Genomic DNA, 25,158 nt, shown 5'->3' on the forward strand with positions numbered 1-25,158 from the left:
ACAGTATCTTGATGAGAGCAGCCACGGACTTTTATTTTGAAAAAGGAGGTCTTTAGTGTGGCGTTCATTGTCGGAGAACAGCCGGCGCGCACTGACGAGCGAGGCTCTGTATCGGTTTATGAGGTGCTTTGATTTTAATAGTTTGTTTTAAATGAGTGATAAAAGCGAGAGTAATGATGATAAAAGCAGAAATCGTAGCGTGGTGTATGTTTACAGTCCGGAGTACATCCAGACATGCGACTCGCTGTCTAAAGTGCCAAACCGGGTGAGATGAACTTCACACACTCCCAAACACAACACACCTCTGGCTTCATGCAGATGTTTCTCACTGTATATTAGAGACATGAACATGGGAAAGAATCGTGTTTGCGTGTATCGACATGCGCCACTTGTGTTACCGTGGAATTATTTTAATTGTATTGGTGTCATATAAATACCATGGTAAGTTACAAGATTCTTGAATGTATTTTCTGAAACCATCACAGTACCGAGGTACGACACAGTATTATTGTAATTGTTTGAACGCATAAAATATAGATGAGTATATGGTTGGTTTTCTTTACTTCTCTCTTTCTCTCACAGGCGAGTATGGTGCATTCATTGATTGAGGCGTATGGCTTATTCAAATACATGAGGTGTGTGAAGATTATGCGTTATTGACCAGTTTTCAGTATTTAAGTGTGTTTTCTAGTATGTAAATAATGTTAACTGATGTTTATGAAACTGTTGTGTGTGTTTTAGGGTGGTCAAACCACGTGTGGCTTCAATAGAGGAGATGGCGGTGTTTCACACAGACTCTTACCTACAGCACCTGCACAAGATCAGCCAGGACGGGGACAATGATGATCCTCAGTCTGTTGACTTTGGACTGGGTGAGGCCTGAATTCAGATGATTAGGCCCATAATTACTCCACTACATGGCCTAGAGCAGGGCTGTCCAAACTCAGTCCTGGAGTGCTGTGTCCTGCAGAATTTAGCTCCAACTTGCCTCAACACACCTGCATGGAAGTTTCTAGTATGCCTAGTAAGAGCTTGATTAGCTGCTTCAGGTGTGTTTAATTAGGGTTGAAGCTAAACTCTGCAGGACACCGGCCCTCCAGGACCGAGTTTGGACAGTATGTGGACAACCGTTGTTTCTGGCTGCAGGAATTAAGACACAAGCATCAGTTGGTGCTTATGTTGGGCAGATTGGCCTGGCTTGAAAGACAATTGTATGACTTTTGCTCAAATTTTCATATTTTGATTACAAGGCCCCTAAAATATAACAAACCCCTTGCAAAAAAACTCCTTTCCTAAAATATAAAAGCAGCTTTAAAGCTATATATTTTCATGTAAAATTAAACACTTATACTCTGTGATTAAAAAAATAATGTGATATAAATACAATGTTTTTTTTTTTGTTCAAAATTAAATTGTTTAAAAATATATATAATAACAGTTTAATTAATGATAATAACCCTGAAGTGATATTTCAAGTTAAAAAAATTACTGCAGAAGGACCAAAGAAAACATGTAGGAGGCACCTACTGTACATGAGGGGACCTCTGAATATTATCTTGAACAGTGGGGGGCCTCAGAGAACTACTGCCATACACTGTCAGTGAGTAAACTACAAAATACTATTCAAATTTGGCTTTGGTGTTTCTTACTGTTAAAAATTATGGATAATAGACACAATCTCATTTAATTTCATGATTTCAGAAATCATTTAATTGATCTAATTGATTTAAATGATACAGTTGTTACCGTATGTAAACATGTTAAATGTGACAGCCCTAAAAATTAAATTTGAAATTTTCAAGGAACCACCTTTCACTCCTTTTCATCCCACTGGTGGTCCTAGACTCGAGTTTGAAACCCTCTGAGTTAGAAATAGGTGTCTATACACTTTTGGGCAGCCAAGCTAGTAGTGTCCCTTGTGTTAGTGCATGCAGTTCCCTCTTGCTTACAGCAGTAGGCAGTATTACATTTGAATCTTGCTCAGATTTCCAGTTATTACAATCGGTGTATAATTTTTGTACTGGATCACAGCCATGTGTAATTTAAATGCCTGACAAACTGACACTTCATACTAATCTCCAGGGATCGAGAATAGTGTTATTGTTTTTGAGGGCGAAACAAAGCTCTTGCCAAAGGATCTATTTTAATGTTGCTTAGTGTTTATTGTTCTTTCTCACTCTCCCTCTCCGTCACTATCTTTCCTCTCACTTTCCTCTCTACACACCATCCCATTGTCCCTCTGTGTTATCAACCCCCCACCCCCTCTTGTCGCTCGCTTTTGTTCAGGTTATGACTGTCCGGTGGTGGAGGGTATTTTTGATTACGCCGCTGCCGTTGGAGGAGCCACTCTGACTGCTGCCCAGAATCTGCTGGATGGAAAGTGTGATGTGGCCATCAACTGGGCCGGAGGGTGGCATCACGCCAAGAAGTAATTCGGCACAACAGGCCTTGTGCCCACCCTCTTGTGTTTCACGTCCACATCAATCATTGAGATGCCAGTGGCATCTTTAACATAAGTACTAAGAAGATCTGTATGGCTTAAACCAAGTTCAAATTTTGATGTTACAGTTTGATTGCTGAAGCTTGTTATACAAGCTTGTTTACTGTAGATGAATGTTTATGTATGTGTCGGACGTTGTTCAGTGGGTCACTGGAGCAGCTGATTGAATATGTGTTGTTATATTAGGGACGAGGCATCTGGGTTCTGTTATGTGAATGACGCTGTTCTTGGAATCCTCAAACTGCGCGAGAAGTATGAGAGAGTTCTCTATGTGGATGTGGACCTTCACCATGGAGATGGTAATAACACTTCCATGACAATAACCATAACAGGCTGTTGTTGTTAATAGCATTTAACAAGCTGCTTTTCCACAGATAGTCCACAAATTGGCTTTAGATTTATATCTGGCTTCCAAATTCACATTAACACCAAGAGCAAATGTTAGATGGGTCAGTGACATGACACTTAATTTTATTAGAAACTTTAAATTAATTTATTTTAAAAATGCAGTTCATACACACAATGCATCTTTTCTATGATGAGCGTTTTTTCACATTTCCAAATTAAACATCAAACGTAACAAACGTAAAAAAAAATCTATATCTCAAAAAACAAACAAACATTGTAACAAAATGCTTATAAATAATTTAAACGTCTTTGTCCACCAAATTAAAATCATGTGGTGCAAACAACATTCGGAAAAAACAACATACAACAGGACATTTTATCATAGAAAGAACCACTTTATACCCTTATGGCTGTGTGTTAAGATCTTTAAAAATATTATATAATTTTTCTGCATAGAAAGTTTTTCAAACATTTTATACCAGGTAATTTTGTAGAATCCTTTATTTGTGATTGACCCAGACATTTAGATAGTAGTAGCTCACATTTCTTGTTTCTGTTTATCTGTTATCAATTCAGGTTATTTCTCAAATCCATCAACAAAAAAGGGCACTTCCTCCAAGCTTTTACTCAGACCTAATTTAATATCCTTCCTTTTAAGTGGACTTCTGCATTGTTTCCTCTCCAGGTGTGGAGGACGCTTTCAGCTTCACCTCTAAAGTCATGACAGTGTCTCTGCACAAGTTCTCCCCTGGCTTCTTCCCAGGTTAGTTCGGCATGCCTCTACGCCTCAGTGAAGACCAGCACGTCTTTTAATTCCCTTAATTGACAGTCATGTTTCAAGCCATGCCAGAGCTGGAGCTGCAGGCTCCACTCCAGCGCCCAGAGTCTGATTACCCAGCTGATAACGGAGACTGGAGCTCTGTGGCTTCTTGGAGACTCTGAGAGCCCCTTCAGTAATTTAACAATAGCGCTTGGAAAGGTAACTGGGCAAATGCTCTATGAAGGCAAGATGTAATGCCATTTAATTATTATTTACGTAATGATTTATTAATGGATTGGTTTTGCCAAGCACAGTTGATAAGTGATCTTCACAAATGACACATTCGGAATTCATATTAATTCTTGTGGACATTCTTGGAGTGGATTTTCTTAACATTAAAATGAAATTAAGAACTCCACTCTATTCAGTTGCTTGTGGCAAAACCCTGACTGAATTGATTGCAATGCAAAAAAATATATATATTAATGTATGGTTTTGGCCAGAAGCAGAGGAAACTGCATGGTAATTTTCGTTTGAGTAAAGCATAGTCTTTATTTTAGCCTGTCCACTTGCTGAGCACATGCTCTTCTCTTCACCGCAGTGGTAATACCCGAAAGTCCAACATAACAGAAACTCTATTAAAAATCCAAATATAACAGAACATTAAACGCTAGCAAGTTCCCCCAATTTTTCATCTTCAAAAAAATAAGACTTCATTTGAACATTTCTTTCCCAGTCCACTTCCATGCATAGCATGCTGGGAACTGGAAATCCCCTGCACAGTTTCAGCAGTGGTGCGCTAACGCCAATTAAACAAAATGTAATGTAGTACAATTGGTTTAAGTAAACACAGCATGAAATTAGGCTTAAAAATTGTTCAATAATTATAATTGGGCAAATAAGCAGGCAGCTTAATATCACTGCAACAGCTTCATCTGAAAAGTACACCACCATTCAAAAGTTAGGGGTCGGTAAGCTATTTTTAATGTTTTTGAAAGAAGTCTCTTAGATTCACCAAGGCTGCATTTATTTGATAAAAATACATTAAAACAATAATATTGTGAAATATTCGTACAATTTAAAATAACTGTTTTCTATTTTAATATATTTTAACGTGATTTATTCCTGTGAGGGTAAAGCTGAATTAGTCTTCAGAGTCACATGATCCTTCAGAAATCATTCTAATATGTTGATTTATTGTCTTATTTCTTATTATCAGTGTTGAAAACAATTGAAAACTGCTCATTGTTTTTTTCTGGAAACCATGAAACATTTTTCAGGATTTTTTGATTAATGGAAAGTTCTAAAGAACAGCAATTATTTGAAATATTATTTCTATAATGTCTTTCATGTCACTTTTGATCAAATTAATGCATTCTTGCTAAATGAAATTAATAATTTTTTTTTTCTTTTTTTTTTAAAGATCTTACTGACCCCAAACTTTTGAACAATACTGTAAATGACAACATCAATGCTCAGTAAAACTTGTAGATAATTAATACTGGCCCATCAGTTCTATCAGTCATATGAATGATCTTCAAAGAGACCAAATTTAGGTTGTCATTATAATTTGTTTCACAGGCACAGGTGATGTGACTGACACTGGGCTGGGTAAAGGACGCTGGTACGCTGTTAACGTACCCCTCGAGGATGGCATCCGTGATGATCGGTACTGCCAGACCTTCAATAGGTCTGTAAAGATCCAGTAACCAGCCATCTAATCAAGTTCTTTGCAATGTTTTGTTTGTCCCCATGGTTCATTGTCATTTAAACATAGATATTATTTCTTTTTGGGGATTTTCTTTCAGTGTGATGCAGGAAGTCAAAGCTCTGTTTAACCCTGAAGCAGTTGTGATGCAACTTGGAGCGGACACCATGGCGGGTGACCCCATGTGCTCCTTCAATATGACTCCCATTGGAGTTGGAAAATGTCTGAACTATATACTGGACTGGGAGTTACCCACTCTGCTTCTAGGAGGAGGTTTGTGTCATTGTTTTTGTTGAAAAATTCATCATCGTTTAGTCATCCACATGTCATTCCAAAGACTTGCGTTCATCTTTTGGACACAAAGGAGGATTTTTTTTCTTTTAATATTCCCTCATAATTTCTATCCATCCATTCAAAGTCCACGCAAATTAAGTTTTAAGTTTCACACAGTTTATAAAGAGAACGTAAAAGTAGTTTAGCTGTTTAATCCATGTCATCTGAAGAGTTTGGTTTATCTGTTATCTGAACATGTTTGGTTTATATGATGAATGGATTTAATTTCTGCTTTTATTCATGCATTGTTCAATGTTAAATGTGAATAAAAGCTGAAATAAAATAGTGCTGTTAAACGATTAATCGCATCCAAAATAGGTTGTTGTTTACATAATATATGTGTGAGTACTGTGTATATTTATTATGTATATATAAATACACACAGTATATGTTTTGAAAATATTTACGTTTTTACATGCAAAAATTTAAATTTATATATATATATATAAAAAAATACATGTAATATATAAACAGCATATTTTTCTTAAATATATACATGCATGGCTGTGCACTTCTAAAATAAATATACACCGTGCACACAGCCTATATATTATGTAAACAAAAACTTTTATTTTGTATTAATCGTGATTAGTCATTTGATTCACATGGATTACTTTTACATTGTCCTTTTGTACTTATTCATGCAAGTTTTGGTTGCATGGACGTTCACTGGATAGGCAAAAGTTATGTGACGACATTAAATGCATCTCCATTTGCATTTTGAATGCCGTGAGTGTGAGTAAATGATGGCTGAGTTTTCATTTTGGTGAACTAACATTTTAAAAACGTGTCGACAGACGTATTCAGCAGTGTTGTCTAGGTTTATTCTCCCTCCATGCCTTTAACACTGACAACTACATCTTCTGTCCTTGTTGCCAGCTCTCTGACTCGGCCAAAAAGTTTATTAGTGTGTTGTTACGGCTAGGGGGGTTGGGCTGAGAGAAGAAAGTGAACTTTTGTGATTTTTGCCCATTTTGAAATGAGCTCTAAGCTGCAGACCTGCCTAGCCAAGCTCTAGATGAAAGGTAGTAATTACACTAGTACAATGAAGCCCTTTTGCTGACTTCAATCCCCCTTCTCTCTCTCTTTCGCTCCCTGCATATACAAATCTGCCTCTCTCTGTCCTTCTCAGGCGGCTATAACCTTGCCAATACTGCCCGCTGCTGGACCTATCTGACGGGGACCGTCCTAGGACAGACTCTGTCTTCTGAGATCCCAGACCACGAGGTGAGACCCCACTCTCTCTCTTCTTTCAGCAGCTGTATAAAACTCCACTCTTTCCTCCTCTTCCTCTACCATGCCTGCTGAGTCACCCGGTCTAATCAAAGATGTCCAAGCACCTCTCAATAACCGGGTTTGTTTTCATGTGATTCAGGAGCAGGGAGGGGTGTGTGCGTGTGCACACCAGTGAAGGGGTCTTAACAATACTACTCTGTCCCTACCGGTTGACTGAGAGGGACTTGTGCTTTTCTTTCCTCAACTGTTTATGCCCCTCTCTCCTCTTTCTCTTTCCTTAGAGAAAGAGAATGTGTGTACCCAATGTTGAGTGAGCCCTTTTAAGTGCTTTTTTTTTGAGAAGTTTCTGAGGAGAGATGAAGGGCTGCAAAGGCCTTCTGGTTGGTCTGGGAGAGTTTGATATTTCTCTTTTCTTCCAACTCACAAAGAAGGTCTTTTAATGTTTATAGAGAGCGCTTTCATGGTCACCGCAATAAAAGATGCCATTGTTTCAGCTGACATGACCTTCTGTGTCATGTTGACCTTTGACCTCTCCACAACGCAAGCAACCAAAATAAAGCTGTGTAGATAACCGCCAGGGTGTTCGTTAATGACAGTGACGGTTGTGATGATTAATACAATTGAGCTTCCTGGAATACGTCGAGACATGTCAATCGGGGATTTTCTTTTTCTGTTGGATGGCTTACAAAATATTGTACTGTCTTGTTTTTATAAAAAAAACAACAAAAAAAACACGTTACAATATTATTATGTAATGATGTCAACCTGTAATTGGCTCTAGAAGTCAATAACCCCTGTTGGGAGTAACTGGGAGCCGCCGCCTCCATTGAGAGCCATTCAAAATTGCATATGTATTTTGCTACATATATTTTGTACATTTTACAGTTTGTTATATATTTTACTAAGGGCCAGTTTTTTTTTTCGAGGGCTCTTAAACATATGAAATGGACTTATACACTGCCATTCAAAATGTTTTTGAAAGAAGTCACATATGGCTGCATTTATTTAATCTTAAAAATACAGTAAAACAGCAATATTGTAAAATATTATTTCTATGTAAAATAACTTTTCAATTTTATTATTTAATTATATTACATAATTACTGCAGTCTTCAGTGTCACGCTAATTTGTTGCTTATGAAATATTGGTCATTTTATTTAAGGTCCAATTATCACCATTAAGAAACCATTAAATATGACTTTTGCCTCAGTAAACTCCTAATTTGCTGCTTATTAATAGTTAGTAAGTTAGTTTAGTATTGGGGAGGATTAGCGATGTAGAATATGGTCATACAGAATTATGTGCTTTAAGTACTAATAAACAGCCAACATGTTAATAATAGGCATGCTAATAAGCAACTAGTTAATAGTGAGAATTGTTCCCTATACTAAAAAGTTACCAAAATATTTCTCAATTTATCTCACATATAGTTTATAAACGGTTGTGCTGCTTATTATTTTTTGGAAACTGTAATAGAATGTTCAAAAGAACTGCATTTATTTAAAATAGGATCTTATGTAAGATTTTGAAAGTGTTTACTCTCACTTTTGATCAACTTAGGGTGGGTTGCACCAACAAGGATTAAATTAAGCAAGGTTTAGAGCTAATCAAGGATTCGTTGATCTGGGTTGCACCACTTAATTTTAAACTGAGATTAACAAATCGGAATTAGAATTCTAATCTGCGATTAAAACCTCCATCTACGATTAATTTTCTCCGCCATGATGGATTCGTCATGTAATTAATCAGCAACAATGTTAATATTCCTTATCATTCATCTCTGAAATAAGTTGCTTTTGTCGATAAAGGAAATAAACTTGTAAAAGATCCGCCGTCTTTATAAAACGTTACGTAGAGAGACCGTTGATCAAATGGCTGATCAAGCAAGCAATAAAACTTATCGAGGCACGGCCGCGATCATGTCTTCTTTTCTTTGTCATACGAGATGCAGCAAGATAAGTGACGGATTCACGTCCCAGACTCGACAGCAGACGCGAGTTTACTACAGGCTGCCACGACCCTCATGATCTGCAGGCTCAGTGCGCTTTAATTTTCATTTTTATTCATAATAAACACCTCTCTGAGACCTGACGACACGCCCACTGTTTCTGTCTTTGTTCAATCAGACACATACTGTAACTGTAAGTGCACTTTATTGTATTTAAACCTCCTCACCTGTAAACTTAAAGTTAATCCTTAATTGAGATTTAAATTAAAGAGTTTAAAGTTATGGAGCAACAGGATTAAAGTTAATCTATCTTAAATATAAAATAAATCCAGGATCAAACTGATGGTTTAAATGTAAATCGGCTTATTTTTAAACAAGGTTTAAAGTTTGATGCAACAGAATTATTAGATAAACCTTGATTTAATCTAGATTTAATCTTAATTCTTGTTGGTGCAACCCACCCCTAATTTGAAAACATTTTGCTGAATAAACGGATTAGTTTCTTCCTTTATCTCACTGACCCCAAACTTTTAAACAGTGTATATTTTTGATGTTTACCTTATTGATTCATTGATTGTTGTGAAATAAGTGGGAAATTATATAGTAATTACCTCGTGGTTAGTAATTTTATTATGTGCTTTGTAATTTCAGAAATCCTTGTTATAAATTCCTGGTTCTTTATATTTTTGGGGATTCAGAGTTCATTCAGATCAGTGTTGGCCAAACTGCTTATTGTCCATTGTAACTTTAATTGAAAACTGTTCACTATTCCTTCCAAGAGTGTTTGTCCAGACTTCACCCAGTTCAAGTTGGAAAATCTTCAGTCAGTATCCTACAAAAAGTACCTCAAAATCATTGACAAATGGGCAGTAATGCTGTATCTTGGCAATGCTTTCACTCCTTCAACACCTTTTTGCTAAAACATTTTTGCCAGATTTTTTTTGTGAAAACTTTTGTAGTTTAAAACCTTTTATAATTTAAACCTTATAACTTTTGATATTCATAGTTCATTACAATGCAGTCAGTGTACATGGTGTGGACTGCTTTTGGTCTTTGCCCTGATAACTAACTATTCTATTCTATTCTATTCTATTATTTTCTTTATAATGGTGAAAGCATTTTTTGGTTCCAAACATTATGTTCTTCATATGACGGCCATAACCAACCCTCCCTAAGAACTCTGCCGGTCCACAGCATATTTTGAGTTTTAGGACCACCACTCCTTCTCCCCCTTCTCCTCATCTCCTTCTCTTTCCTCTTCTTTCTCTCTATAGCTGCTTTTCCTTTATTGTTCCCTCCATCGGCTTTTCAAAGCATGAAACATTCTCTCCTCCCCTCTTAGAGAGAGGAACCCCATCTCCTTACCAGCACTGTTATTGTGTGTCCATCCCAGCCAAACAAAACACTATTTAACTGTAGTGTGAGTCCATAAAGACAAAGATGGGGGAGAGAGAGAGAGAGGCAGAGAGAGCGATAAGGCTGTTAAAAGACAGAGAGGCATCCACCAATGGGGGTATAAAAAAAGATAGAAGCGTATTGCAGCATAGAAGAAGCTGGGAAAAGAGAGGTGGAACAAGAAGCACTTTGTACCTGTGTAATATCGCTCGCTCGCGCTCTCTCTCTCTCTCTCCCCTCGAGCCGGTCCAGCTGCTGAGACTGCTCAGTCTGGGTTCTGCCCTGCCAGGACTGCAAACAATGAAGACAGAGTGGAGTGGAGACATACAACGAGCTCTTTCAGGCCCTGTCACAGACACAGAGAGATGAAAAAGTGAGGCTAATATAGACAGTCCTCTCACAAGGGAGAGTCCCAGAAAAAATGCAGAGCCTTTTTAGACCTGAATTGTTTCTTTTTAAGAAGCTGATGAATTGGAAAAGCTTGTGCTGTGCTTGGGCCAAGACAGCCCTGATATTGGTAAACACCATTGTTGGCATTAATAGGCACCATCGTCTCCTTTTAATGCAAGACAACGGTGTGTCAATCCAGATACTTTTTGACGATCCTTTTGCACCAACAATGCATCTCTCTTCGGTCTCAACAGATTTTGATTAAATCATTGCACAAACCTAGACAAGATTTAGCCGATTGAGATGTTGGGATAGTATCTCTGGACACACCGTTAGCAACAGAAGCAGTGAGTTATTTACCTTTTAGGGTGACTAACATCATGAGACATGCAAGTCTCTGACATGCTGTGGCATTAAAGCTGTTGCGTAAAGGTGAAGTATGTAATTTTTGTGCCACTAATAACACCAAATGGAATTCCAGAGAGGTTTCCCAAGCACATCTTCTGTTGTGCACGACTGTAATTATTCAATAAATCACTCCTGCCCTAAACTCACACTATTGATTTATGTAGAACTTTGCATACGACGGTATAAAAGATTTCAATAACTGCTGAAGCTATCACAGTTACGGTACTGAATTATATTACAAATACAGGTTGAGAAGGTAAGCAGACTTCAGTGTTGTGCTCATTATTAAAAGTTTAAGTGGTTTTTTTTTCCAAGTAAAAAGAACCTTGAACATTAAAATAAAACACAAAAAAAACGCTGCACAATAAAATGCTTAAAGTAAACAAATGGATTAAAGTGCCAAAGAACAATGAAGAATCTGAACCCTTTCAACCAGTATCTTTTCTGGGTTGACATCTTTTGTTCCAGATGAAAATGTGTATTGGTGTAAAAAAATGTTGAAATGAAAATACATATTAAGTCTTTGACTACTGTTGTTTGATAATCAAATCTAGTTTCATAGAAACTTCTGGTTTACTGTTGCTGTGATATTTCTGCTTAAGCAACACCTACTGTAAGAGAGAGAATTTTACCTGAGGGTGAACCAGTGTTGCAGACCCTCTCAGTGAGACTAAAGCTTTTATTCTTGTCTAAGAGAGGTGAAACTCTAAAACAAGAATGGAGATTGTACAGTTGACAACTTGGCATTGTTGTTTACTGGCAAAAATCTAAATGAGCTGTTATAGAAAATGTTAAAGGGATAGTTTCCCCAAAAATGAAATTCATGTTGATCCAAACCTGTATGCCTTCCTTTCTTCAGTGGAACATAAAAAAAAAAAAAAATAATAATTCTCAAATGTCTTCTTGGTCACTTTATTCCAAGGTCCAATTCTCATTATAACAAACCATTAACTATGATTTTGGCCTCAATAAACTTCTAATTTGCTGCTTATTAACAGTTAAGGTAGTTATGTTTGTAGGTATTGGGTAAGATTAGGAATGTGGTCATGCAGAATATGTGCTTTATAAGTGCTAATAAATAGCCAATATGTTAATAGGCATGTAAGAATAGTGAGAATTAGACCCTATACTAAAGTTTGACCATCTTCTTTTAAGTAAATGGTCAACAAAACAGCTTAGTTACAAACATTTTTCAAAATATCTTTTAAAACGAATTTGCAATGTCAAGAGGTTGAGTAATTGATTTGGGTAAACTATACTGTATATTTAACTTCATCTGTATTAGTTAAGAGGACAGGAAAATGTTAAATCTACAAAAAGTTCCTGTTGATGGCCAGTTTGGCTAGACTGGGAACGTGTGGCTTTGTTCTGGTCAAATCTTATCAGCGAGTGGTAGGAAATTTGCTGTGTTTTTGTTTGAGTGCTGTCAGGGACTCAGCTCAGCCCGCGGGTGGAAACGGCCCTCACTGCGCTGTGGCCAGTCAACATCTGTACATCCTCTCTTTTTTTCAAAAACTTCTTTTCACTTGTTTCTGCCAAGTTATTTTCAGCACAGCCCAATGAAATAACAAACACCCAGAGCTCTGTTCCCCCCTGCAGTTAGTCAGCTAGATAGACTAGATATCCTCTCTCTCTGGTGGTTCTTTTATTTATCTCCATTGCACATGAGAATTCAGACGGGGGTTAGAAGGAATGGACAATCTGCATCACTTCCCCCAATTGTACGAACAGTGTCTCTTACCGACAAACTTCAACATACCAGTGAGTAACTGAAGTACTCCACCCATGATTTCAAACACTTAGCCACTTAGAGTTTACAGGTGTATCATTCATTAATGAGCTCAGACAGCTAACATGAACACAATCTCAAGATGACGGCTGTGGTTACTCTAGTCAAGCAGTGCTAAAGGGATTGTAAGGTCTTCTGTCCTGTCTGAATAACTTGAGGAGGAGGTGAAGACCCCACCAGGAACAGACAGAACAGACCTTTTAGAGAACCTGAGTGTTGATTGAGAAAAGTAAAGATGTGTGAATGTGGAACCAATTTAGACGGGAAAGTTGCAAATTGATTTGTATTGACCCATAATGCACAGCAGGGTAGTCTGCTGTCACAGTTCAGCTGGTTTATTTTCTTGTCTCAATGTTGCTACATTTGTGAAATCTTTTTTGATGCACGTACGCAAGTTCTCATTGGCTGCCAGCTTTTTCACAGCAAGTTCAACAGGATGTGGTGAGTGCCAGCAGTGTTATGCTTGCATTGTCTGTAGTTTTGCCCTTTGAACCAGGTCTGGTACCTCACCGTAAAGTGCGAGACAGACAGACTGTCAGCATGGGTTTGGCTCATTACGGCCCGCACGTACTGACCAATCTAGAAGGGAAGCGTTTCAGACAGTAGTTGCTGTTTGTCCGCCCATGTTATTGACTTAAGATGATGATAAAAACACCCTGTGTTCAGTGATTTAGGGAATGTTTTGAGAGCTTATGATTTTATAAAGCTTTCGTCAACTATGAATTTTGAGCAGAGGAGACAACAGGTCTCTCCAATCTCATCCATCTTGAAGAAAACTTGTGACGCCACAATGGTAACAATTAGTATGGCCTCTGTATCTTCTTCTGTGGGTGGGACTTTTTGTGCCGTTGCGTCTGGGAAGTAGCTGGCTCCCAGAATTCCGGAGTGGAATAAATGCTGGAAATGAGCTTTGGGGAAGTCCATAATGGATGCTGGGTGGTGTTGATAGTTAAGGGGTCAAAGTTCAAAAGGTCAGGAGAAAAAAACCTAAACTCACCTTTATGATGGGACGCTTAGAGACAATGAAGTGTTAGGTCATATTTTGACTCTGTTGAGGAGGGAGCTGCTGACCTTATTCTGTATTGTCTAATTTTATCTGACTTAACTATTTTTGAAACTGAAGTTAATTTTTGTCCATCACGGCAAAAGTTAAAGGGATAGTTCACTCAAAATAAAATGTTATGTCATCAGTTCAAATGGCTTGTTTTATGCACATCAGAGAGAAGGTGGAATGGACTTTTAATGGAGTGACAGAAATCTCTCAGGCTTCATTAAAAATATCTTAATTTGTGTTTTGAAGATAAGTCCTATGGGTTTGGATCAACATGAGTAATTGATGACTGAATTTTTATTTTTGGGTGAAGTAACACTTTAAATAAATAAAGTTTCAACCTGATCTTAGTGTGGTCCAAACCAAACAATCAACAGAGCTGTGGACAGTGCTGTTTCAGATTAGCCTGCTTGGGAAAAGTTGAGTTAATGGGAAAACAAGTGGCATGCTGTGGTGTCCCGTGTGTGTGTGAATGCTTACTAACAGCATAATCAAACTAATTATGTGTGCAAATTTCATTGTCCAAGTGCATCCTATTTCCACATTACTTAGGTGTGTGCATAAAAACATGCAAGACTGCACACATTCACAGACTCGTATGTTGTATAATCCCTAACATGTTGGAGCACATTGGGACCGGAGGTAAGCCGGATAAACAAAAGACAAGTAATTGAAAGCAGAGTTGAGCTAATGCATGTAACACACACAACCAAATCTGATCTCTATCCAATTTAAACACTAGATGCCCTACCAACACAATGCAGAGAGTGTTTTTGAAGGCCTGGCTCTCTTTTTGGCCAGCTCCTGTAGTTTCCATTTCAAAATCATAATGCATCTCTAATTGTATTTCAGATGCAATTCATGATAGGGGAAAACTTTAACTGTTTTTGGCTTGCCTTCTCAATCCAAGGGTCAGAACACTGTGATAGACTGAGCACAGCTATCCAGCAAGCTGATGTACATTTGTGTGTGTGTTTGGAAGAAAATGGAATATGACTAAACCTTCCCAGCTTTATTTAAGTATATGTTGCTTCATAGCTGAGAAAAACTCACAAAAGCAGGACTTGTTTAATTGAAGGAAACCTAGATCACATTAAAAGGTCATTGTGAAACTATTTTTAGCAGATATCTATTCTAGCTGGAGAAATATTGGTTTGTCGCCATGCTGGTCATTTGCACTTCCTTTGAGTGCAAGTCATAAGATGTGTGAGTCACATACAGAACACATAATTACGCATAATGTTTAATTAAATTGATAATTTGCCCAAAAATAAACATTCTGTCATCATACACCTTGCCCTCATGTTACCTCAAACCAATAATCCAAGCTTGTAGTAAAAGACTTTTGAAGACCATTTCAAATATGACAGTGTGGTGGAAGGTAACCCCTATGATTTTATTGTATGGACAAAAACAAAAAACATTTTTCAAAATATCCTTTTATATAATATCATCATAACATTTGTGTTTCATGGATTTAGACCAAAGTTCACATAAATCATTGATCATAAACGTTTCAGTAAAGAATTATTTTAAGTGATGGTGACTAAGTATGTTTTGCTTATCTCTAATCCAGTACTTCACTGAATACGGCCCGGATTATTCCCTGGAGATCAGCCCGAGCTGCCGACCCGACCGCAACGAGAGCCAGCATCTGGAGCGGGTCATCAGCACCATCAAAGGTAATCACCATGATAACAGCCAGAAACTCACCAAACACAAACACCAGCGCTGAATATCACCCTTTCGCCACACTTAATCCAGTACCATTTCCACAGATGGAATTACTTTTGTCCATTTCAAAGCTGGTTAAAATATTTGAAGTAATGGTCTGTTTATTTGGAAAACCGTTGATGGTCGGTAGGATGGCATGTCAGTCATTCGTTCATCCAGCTGTCCCTCCAGCCTCCTCAAGAACTTTGTGTCCCACCCTCCTCCAGTGACCAGGGAGACCTTTAAACCAACCACAGTTGTCCCCTGTGACAGGCTCTCCTCAGCTGTAGAAAAGAGAAACATGTCTGTTTGATGTTCCCAGTCATCAGTAAACAAATAAGCAAAGCATTCTTAGAAACTTGAAGCTGGAGTCTCAAGAGAGCGACTGGGATGAGAATGAGAGTTGGCTAAACTAGGAACATTTGCACACATGTATACGTGCAGGGCCCCAGACACGCACTTATCCACACATTTATGAGAGGTTTCTTGACAGAGTGTTTGGTTTGTTCCTTTGACACAAGGTTTTGTTTTTAAGTTCTTATATGTCAGAACTTTTGTATATGTTTATGGCTGCAATTGTGCATGAACTCTCTGTGTGTGTGTTTATTTGAGGTTTCAGCAAACTCTTGCCTTTTCACCTTCTCCAGGGACAATAGACTTAAGACTCAAAAACATGTTTCAAAGCTAAGCTAAAAACATTTCAGATGCCCCTTGGATGTAATAAAATCAAGATTTTTCCTTTTGAGCTCATTCTAACATCTGTGTGAATGGGCAAAAACCTGGCAGCAAAAAAGGAAAAGCAGTGTTCCGAATATTAACACATGGGCATTGTTTGTGTGCAAGAACAAATGTGATTTAAAGAAGCCAACCTAAGTCTCACAAAGTCCTTCACTTTACTCATGGTACGGTGCAGTTATTTTCGTGTTATTTTTATAGTGTTGTTTGAAATATCCAATCGTCATATTTAAGTAAAAGTAAAGATGCATTTATGGATATTGACTAAGGTAAAGTTAAAGTAGCTCATTAGAAAAATACTTCAGTAAATGTGTTAAAAATAACTGATAACTGATTGCATCTTAGTGCTGGGTTGCTGCCGTCTGTAAATATCCACATTAACAAACAAGGAGATTGCTCGCACCAAAAATGAAAAGTCCTCATGTCATTGTAGATCATTGTTGGATCATGCTTGTTCAGAATGTTACATCACATTTTATTGAATACATTTTTATATCTAAAAAAACTAGTTACAATACCAATGAATGAATTAATAGCTGACAATGATTCATAATGTGTCTGTGTTCATACAGCCATAAACTCCTAATTCAGCAATAAATGATGTTGAAATGAAATTTCATGCTACTGTCTTTTAAAAAAAAGTGCATATACACAATATGCTCAATTTGCTAAAATCCTTTGTTAATTTTTTTTCCTCATTAATGTACGCACAGCACCCCATATTGACAGAAAAACACAGAATTGTTGACATTTTTGCAGATTTATTAAAAAAGAAAAACTGAAATATCACATGGTCCTAAGTATTCAGACCCTTTGCTCAGTATTTAGTAGAAGCACCCTTTTGATCTAATACAGCCATGAGTCTTTTTGGGAAAGATGCAATAAGTTTTTCACACCTGGATTTGGGGATCCTCTGCCATTCCTCCTTGCAGATCCTCTCCAGTTCTGTCAGGTTGGATGGTAAACGTTGGTGAAAAAGAGTGAAAAATTTAAGGGGGTCTGAATACTTTCCGTACCCACTGTATATATAAGCTGCAACTGTATGATGAAGGGAGAGTTTGTTTAACGCCCTTCACAAAAAAGTAAAGATTCAAAGGAACTTAAAGATTAATTTGCAAACTGGATATTGCTATGACTGATCCACAAAGCTTTTTTTGCTGTTTTTATTTATTCTTTTCTTTTTATTTTATTTTTTTTTAAGCTTTGCCATTGTAAATGTGGAGACATGTATTGGAGAAAAAGTATCAGTTTTCTCTTTAAAATGTAGTGAAGTAAATGTCAACAAAAATATTTATAATTGAGGGGAAAAAGACATTTTAAGACTAGTATCTGTTATTTTATATTTTTAGTTTTAGTAATGTTGTTTTTGTCATTTTTAGTTTATTTTTAATTCAATTAGATTTTTTAATTTGATTTCAGTCATTTTAGTACTTATTTATAGTACTTATAATAACTTATTTTAATTACTTGCCAAGGCAACATTTCTAATTTAATTTGATCTAATAATTCATTTTATATCAGTTTTATTTCAAATAACGAAATAATTGCTTTAGTTTTAGGTTACAATAACACCACTGGTGTGATGTGTTAAATGAGTTCACCCCAAAAAATAAAAGATATTTTAAATAATGTTTGTTGTTTTGGCCAGACAGTAGTGTTGAAGGGGCCCAAAACAACTCTGGATGACTGACTTCCATATGGATAAAATCTTTTTTGTGAGTCATGAGTAATGATGACTGAATGTTCATCTTTGGGTGAACTATCTCTTTAAAGAAATGAGTGTTCATCCCTCTTAACCACTGGTGTTTATGAGAGAGACAAGGGTGGCGGTTTGTGGTCTCCCGTTCTTATCACCTCACTCCTTATGGGATGCATTTGACCTGTTTAACCACCCTTGACTTTTGTGCAGCCCATGAGTTTAAATACTCATCAACAAGCTGAAGAAACAGACAGTCACATCTGCTCCACCTTAGCTTCAGTCTACTTAGTGGCATTTCAATTACGACTAAACATTTCTCTCCCCATTTACATCTTATTGATCTCTCGCTCTGGCCCCTGCTCTGCTTAACGTCTTCTCCACTTACTCTTCTAGAGAACAGGCATCTTTGCTGCTGACCTAAAGGTCCCTCAGAGGTCACCACCTCATCGTATGAGGAAGCAGTCAGTACAGTCTGACAGCCTCATTTCTGACCTTCACTTCAACTTAAGGCTGAAATACACTACATGACTTTAACAATCTGAACAGATTTTAAAACTACTTTCGTCAACTAGTATCAAAATGTCCAGACTGTAAATTGTAGGGCAAAAATCTAGGCATAAGTTGTTTAGCGTATCACAGCGATCTGTTGCTTTGCACATATACAATTAGACACCCTCATATCATTCCAAACTCATTTATCTTTTCTTTTTTGTGAAATACTACAGATGGGGTTTAGCAGAATGTGCTGTTATATGAAAGGAAGAGGAAAATGTGGAAAATGAATGTATACCTGGGATTTATGAAGTATACTAGGGCCTCAAGTATGTTAACATGCACAGTTTTCAGTAAAATACCACAAAGGCTTTCGTCTGACTGACATAGTCCATAGTGTGGATCAGCTTTATCCAACATCATGCATAGTAATTGGACTACAACTGAATAAACAGACCAAATTTGAAGTTGTTACTTGCTGAAAATATTCCCCTTCTCTATAGCTCTATAGGTGCATTTTTGCTGGGCATGTTGCTATCCAGTCATTTAAATGAGAATCTGTGAGATTGAGAGTTTGTTGTGAGGGCGAAAAAGTTCCCCATGTCGACTTGTGTAGAGTTGGTCTCACGAATTCGCCCAACAGAAATCTGCTTCATTTGAAATTGACTTTGCTGAGTGGTGCTTAATGCACCGTTACACTGCAATAGACAGTGGAGCTTTTTTCCTGTGAAATTTTACTGAAATGTGGCTTATGTGACCATACATTAAGCTTGAAAAAGATTTAAGAGCTGTTGTGCAGGAGAAGGTTTTCTTTGTATGAAAACACATTTTATTCATATCATACTAAATTGATATTTTTATACATTTTTCAGACGATATATTCATAGACAAGCATTACTCTTACTGCTAGAGAGAGTTTTGCCTATTCCTTAAACAGTACATGACAAATATGTGCAAACATGCTTATTTTGTGTGCCCATGGGGCATGCATGTGCTACGGGTTTGCTCTGTCCCGCAGTTCTAGGGACTAATTAAAAAGGGCTTAAGGCACAGACTGCTTAACTTCCATTTTAGGGTTTCCACCCATCTCTTAAGACTGCTATATAAGACTGTGCAAAGCTATCACCCATGGGCACAGATTCCAGATCAGTTTGGCTTTCAGGACCTTCTGCTTACAGAGGGTCATTGGTGAGTGAAACAGTGTACTGAGGACAGCTTTTGGAGCCACGATAATTGTCCTGTGCTGCATGTGACACATCACATCTTTAGTTTTATGAGAACTGACAAACTCCTGTACTTAGATTCTGTATGGATTCTTTAGGTTAACCAGTGTGTTTATATAGGCATATATGACTTTTCAGTGGCATCTGTTCTGCCATGTTGAAACACAGGATTTACGTGTGGTATGTTAAATGCGCTATGTAAAACCTCTAACTATGTCTCAGATATAATTGTTTTTGGGTATTTTTAGTTTAAAATGCGTTTTTATGGAGCAATTATCTGTCATTTTACCTGTTCGTGGCACAACTTATGTAAGGTATCCAGAGTATAGATTCCTGAAATCGAACAAGTACGAAGACAAGTTTCTGAATTACAACAGGTCAAAAGTTTGGGGTCAGGAAGATTTGTTTTTCTTTGAAAAGTCATAGCTTAATTCAGTAAGAATGCATTAAATTATTCAAAATGGACATACTTTTATGCTACCAAAAAGTGTATTTTAAATAGTTATTTAGAAATTTCTATTCAGGAAAGAATAATTTAAAAATCATGGTTTATCGTGGTTTCCACAACAATTTTAAGCAGCACATCCATTTTCAACATTGATAATGAAAAAATATTTCTTGAGCACCAAATCAACTAATTTGAATGGTTTTTGATAAATGATGTGACACTGTAATGACTAATTAAATAACAATTTAATAAATTACATGATTACTAAAACATTACAATAAAAATAAATTACAATTAAAATATTATAATAAATTAGGAATAAATTACAATTTAAAATGTATTAAAATAGAAAACATTTATTTTATCTTAAAATAACACTGCAAAATTTCAGTTAATGCGTCAAAAACTTTGTCTATTTGTGTGTGTGTGTGTGTGTGTGTGTATACACTGTAAAAAAAAAAAAAAAAAAGTTGAGCTAACTTAAAATTTTAAGGCAACCAGCTTTTTGCAGATTTTTGAGTTTTCTCAGCTTATTTTTGTAGGAGATTCTCAACTTTTTGTTGAATAAACTTAAAACAAGTTGAGAGAACTCAAAAATCTGCTGAAGCTGGTTGCCTTAATTTTTAAGTTGGCTCAACTATTTTTATTTTTATTTTTTTTACAGTGTATGTATATGTATATGTGTGTGTGTATATGAGTGGATTGAACAATGAAATTAAGTTAGGACAACATTGTGTTGCTTTGGCGCATTTTAATCAAGTAAATTGAACAGGTATGAATGAATGAATTGCAAAAAATTAAGTTTAATAAACAAATGGCAAGAGACAAATGGCAAGAGACTTGTATCTGCCAGGTGAATTATATGTGGTGTTATACCTGGCCAGTGGTTTGGACTAAGCTGGCACTGTTTGTGGTAATTGTAGTTGTTGTTTGGATAGGTCAGTGGTGCACACTGATAGAGGTCAAATGGTTGGGTTTATAATAGGAGGAAGTAATTGTTTGTGATGAGGTTTTATTAGGCACTAAATTAAGTGCAGGGTTTTCTAAAGACTCCTGTATCATTTTTCAACAAGCTTTCACAGCCCCATGTACCTCAAGTGAACAGCTCACATCAGTTAAACTCTTTAATTAGGATTTTTCTGTTGTGCTCAGTGGTTGGATGTTTGTCACATAAGCGGCGTATTTATGAGGGAAAGGAACTCGCGCGGATGAGCAAAGCAAATGCTAGATGAATGCCAACCTGTTTGATGAGAGTTACCTGAAGTCTGTTTGCCTGGCCTTCCCGAACATTTGCTGTTCTGACACAACCATTTCTCTGTGAAGAACTGCAATTGATTAATGCAGGTAATAAATAAAAATGCTTGCAGTTGTTACACATTACTGGAGTTTCCAAGCACATCTGGGTAACATTTACGACACTCAGCCTTGCGTTATAAAACGCTGAGAAAAAAAGGGGCAAAAACGAGTAAACACCATAAATGGTTGTTTTCAGTGGTTCTGATCAGCAAATACTGCAGAGTTTATCGATCTCGTCGTGAAGGCCATATAATTTTAAACAGTGGGTGTTAACAGAGTCCGTATATTGTAGCCGACTACAAACAAACTGGACATTTTTGTTGATTCCATCCCTGAAAACGGTCCATATTTGAAAAGAGCATGCATATGTAGGCCGGAAAGATGAAGACGGGAGATCATCAGACATCTGCTGAATTCTACATGTAAATAGATTCATAAACATTTACGGGTTTCCTTAATGTGAAACCACTTGAGTTTTAGGAAAGGAAAAGCTTGCTCATTTCAAATGAGAATTGAAGGTAATTAGTTCCAAGGGCTTCGGAACCGCAGCCTTCAAAGTCAAAGGGACATGATGCGTTTAAAAATAGTGTTAAAATGTCACTGTACATGTATGACTTCCGATTAAATCTCTGAAAACGAGGGAGCGATTTTTCTCCACATTCATGACTTCATCTACATTTTTTGACAAACTGTGGATTAAAATGTCTATTAAAAGAGTTTACTTTTTTTTTAATGATTATAAAGATGCCTTTTGTAAAGTATGGTTTCCTGTCGATTCCTTTTTTTAAAACCAGGATTTCCTTTAGTGCCTTAAATTCAAATTCATTAGCCAACCATAATGTTATCAAAACACCAGCTGCTGGTTGAGAACAAAGGGGACGTCCTTTTTCAGCTCAACTGTATAGTGTTGGTGTGAATGGCAGGCACAATTCCAATGCAAATTGCGGTTTGTAAATCCATGTAAATTGATTTAGAAATATTTGAATAGCTTGTGCTTCTGTAAGAGACGTCATAGGAAATCCTGTTTTTTTCCCCCAGATTTGCATCCTTTTTTCTTTGTTTTAATTTGTCATTGTGACTTTAAAGTGTGGTGGGTTCTTTTTCAGGTGGACACCTCGGGTTTTTGTAGATCTTTTGACAGCACTGATTTCATCTGTAAATCTTGCACAGTTACATTCATTACACCAGATGTCTCCGCTGTATTATGTTTTCTGTAATTCATTTTGACCCATTTTTTAAAATTGTCTTTACCCCTCTCTCTCCCCTCCCCTGCTTGTTTACAGGGAATCAGGAAGAATGTAGTTTAGCAGTGGGCTCCCAGCTCATGTTTCCAAATCAGGCCCTGCTCCTCTAATGAAGACAGTATGTCGGAGCCATCGCCAGAGGGGAGCTTGGAAAACATTACTTGAATGTTTCCAGGGAACGTTTTTTTAAATGCAGAGATGGGCCTGTGTTACCACATATGAACGGTTTTAATCAATCTTGGATCTGGGGCAAACTTTTAATCGGTGTACTTTTTTACAGAAATCCAAAGCCATTTTCGGATGAAGCGCAAAGCGTGAATGCAATATGTTGTGTGTGCAGTATGTCACAAATGTCACGGTTTTTAACGATGGGATCAATTGAAAATGCGATATTGTCAAATGGTTGAAAGAGCCTTGTCAAAGATGCATCACAGAAATATGTCTAACCATGGCTTACATGGCAAGTCACTGATCTTTATGCTTTGGCTTCATCCCCTTAATGAAACCATCTTTTATAACATTTAACTGCAATATCTTGTCCTGTTATGGACTGGATAAGTGAAATTTAATGACCAAATTCCAAGTCATATTGGCTTCATGAACTGTTTTATGTTGGCATGCTTTTTACCACAATGTTTATTTTCTTGTGCTTGACGAGCGAGTCAAAAATGGCACGTTTTCAAGCTGTCTGTTAACTTTTAATTTTTTGGGTATAAATGCTTTTCTGTTATATATTAAAATTCAAAAAAGAAATCGTGTGGCTTTTTTTTTTTTTTCCAGGGAGTGTTGTCCTTGTGTTTTACTGGGGGCTGCCACATGTGGAAGTCCTGTTCTTTTCAGCATGATCCTTATGGATTTCTTGGTTGCAGAGGTTTTTCTGAATGGCACACCAAGTGTGATTCATTAAGTCATTTATTAGCTTTGAAAGATGGGGCTTATTGCATTTTAGCCCAATAAACTGATCCATGCTACCAAAAGAGCGCTGTAAAACTTGCAGAATTAAACAGACTGATTTTCAGCGGCTCGCCCTGTTAAAACCTTAATGCGTGTAGAACCAAACAGTCTTGATACTTCATGATGCTGCTTTTGATTTTTCCTCTGCTTTCTGGAGCAGGTTGCTTTTGAAAGACTAAATAAGGGATGGAGGGGAGGGGCACAATATAATGTTTCATTTCAAGTTTAATAGATTAAAAATGCATACTGAATACTTGCAGCTGTATTTTGAGTAAATAACATGATACCAATTTTAATTACTCTTCTGTCCAGATCGATTAGGTTATTCAAATGCATTAAAAATGCAATACACAAAATGACTGGAATACAGCTATCCTACAATTTGTTTTAATTTTTGAAGTAAAATTCATAACATTTTGAAAAAAATTAAATATTTTTAAAGAAGTTTTAAAATAATGTCTGAAAAAGTATATATTACCTTGAATAAAATGAGGAATTGTTTTAGAGAAAGATTTAAACTCCGTGTTCAAGCAGGCTATTTACACCTTTGTTGACTCATAAACTGAAAAAGATAATCTCATACCTGGATTAGTATGTTTGTATACTGGCACCTGCTCATCTAGTGATAGTCTTATGTTTGGCAACCCAACGAATTTTATGCAAAGTGTTCATCTGTCTTCCCTGAGAAGTGTTCAAACTTTCACTCTGGTCTTCTGTTCACTGCATTGATCGCTAACAGATTTATACAGAGTTTTTGTCTGCAGCACTGGACTGAAATGAATGATTTGAGGAGCCATTATTCTATACAAAACGGTCCTTTATGACATTAATTATTGAGTTGTGACAAACAGGGCATGTCAAAACCGTTTGTCTTCATTTGCATAACGTTTCCCACAGGAGTCGAGCAAATCCTGCTCCTTTACCCGTCACTTCCCTCCTAATCTACATCTGAAGTGTCTTCATGAATAACGACAGATGCGGCCTTCAAACCCGTTGAAACGAAAAAGAAAGCCGTTTGGCTGCTTCTCGTTTTTAATCAATATTGAGATGAGCAGCTCAAGTTTTGTTAGACGTAGCTTGCACCGGTTTCGGTCGAAACAATTTTTTTTAAATTGATGCGGTTCAGTTTAATTTCTGAGTCGGTGAAGAATGATATCTATATACTAAAACAGTTCAAGCATATAACAATGTTTAAACGTTAAACCTGCGCTATAATAATAATGTGCGCTAGCCTATATCTGAGTTTGTGCGGAGCGTGGAAGCTAAAGCGCGCTCTGCAGGACATGGAGGCACCAGCTCAAACACTTGCATTGTTTTCAGTGGAAACAAATTAAAATAGCCTATGCTGTCATTTTTTTTTTTTTTTTTGATAAAGGTAAGAGTAATACATCATTCGGATCTGTAAAGGGTCTACTTGTATTTGTGTGCACTCACAATACCAACGAAAGGTAGTTATTTTATAAAACAAAGAAAACAAACACGATGTGC

General features: G+C 36.9%; 1 protein-coding gene across 1 annotated transcript; it reads left to right on the forward strand.

The window, feature by feature from the left end:
• Nucleotides 1-33: 33 nt before the first annotated feature.
• LOC306880126 (histone deacetylase 8-like) lies at nucleotides 34-23,459 on the forward strand. The gene is made up of 11 exons (XM_079433446.1): nucleotides 34-265; nucleotides 583-635; nucleotides 742-872; nucleotides 2,287-2,428; nucleotides 2,687-2,799; nucleotides 3,534-3,611; nucleotides 5,190-5,298; nucleotides 5,417-5,589; nucleotides 6,782-6,876; nucleotides 15,443-15,548; nucleotides 22,756-23,459. Exons 1-11 carry the CDS (start codon nucleotides 152-154, stop codon nucleotides 22,824-22,826), a joined length of 1,185 nt encoding a protein of 394 aa, XP_079289572.1. The 5' UTR covers nucleotides 34-151; the 3' UTR covers nucleotides 22,827-23,459.
• Nucleotides 23,460-25,158: the final 1,699 nt, after the last annotated feature.

The sequence above is a fragment of the Barbus barbus genome (genome assembly GCF_936440315.1).
Source record: "Barbus barbus genome assembly, chromosome: 2".
Classification (NCBI taxonomy): domain Eukaryota; kingdom Metazoa; phylum Chordata; class Actinopteri; order Cypriniformes; family Cyprinidae; genus Barbus; species Barbus barbus.

Coding starts and splice junctions, on each gene's coding strand:
- LOC306880126 (XM_079433446.1), top strand. CDS start 152: ATGAGTGATAAAAGCGAGAGTAATGATGATAAAAGCAGAAATCGTAGC. Junction 2,429..2,686: donor GGGTGGCATCACGCCAAGAA/GTAATTCGGCAC, acceptor TTGTTATATTAG/GGACGAGGCATCTGGGTTCT. Junction 3,612..5,189: donor CTCCCCTGGCTTCTTCCCAG/GTTAGTTCGGCA, acceptor TTTGTTTCACAG/GCACAGGTGATGTGACTGAC.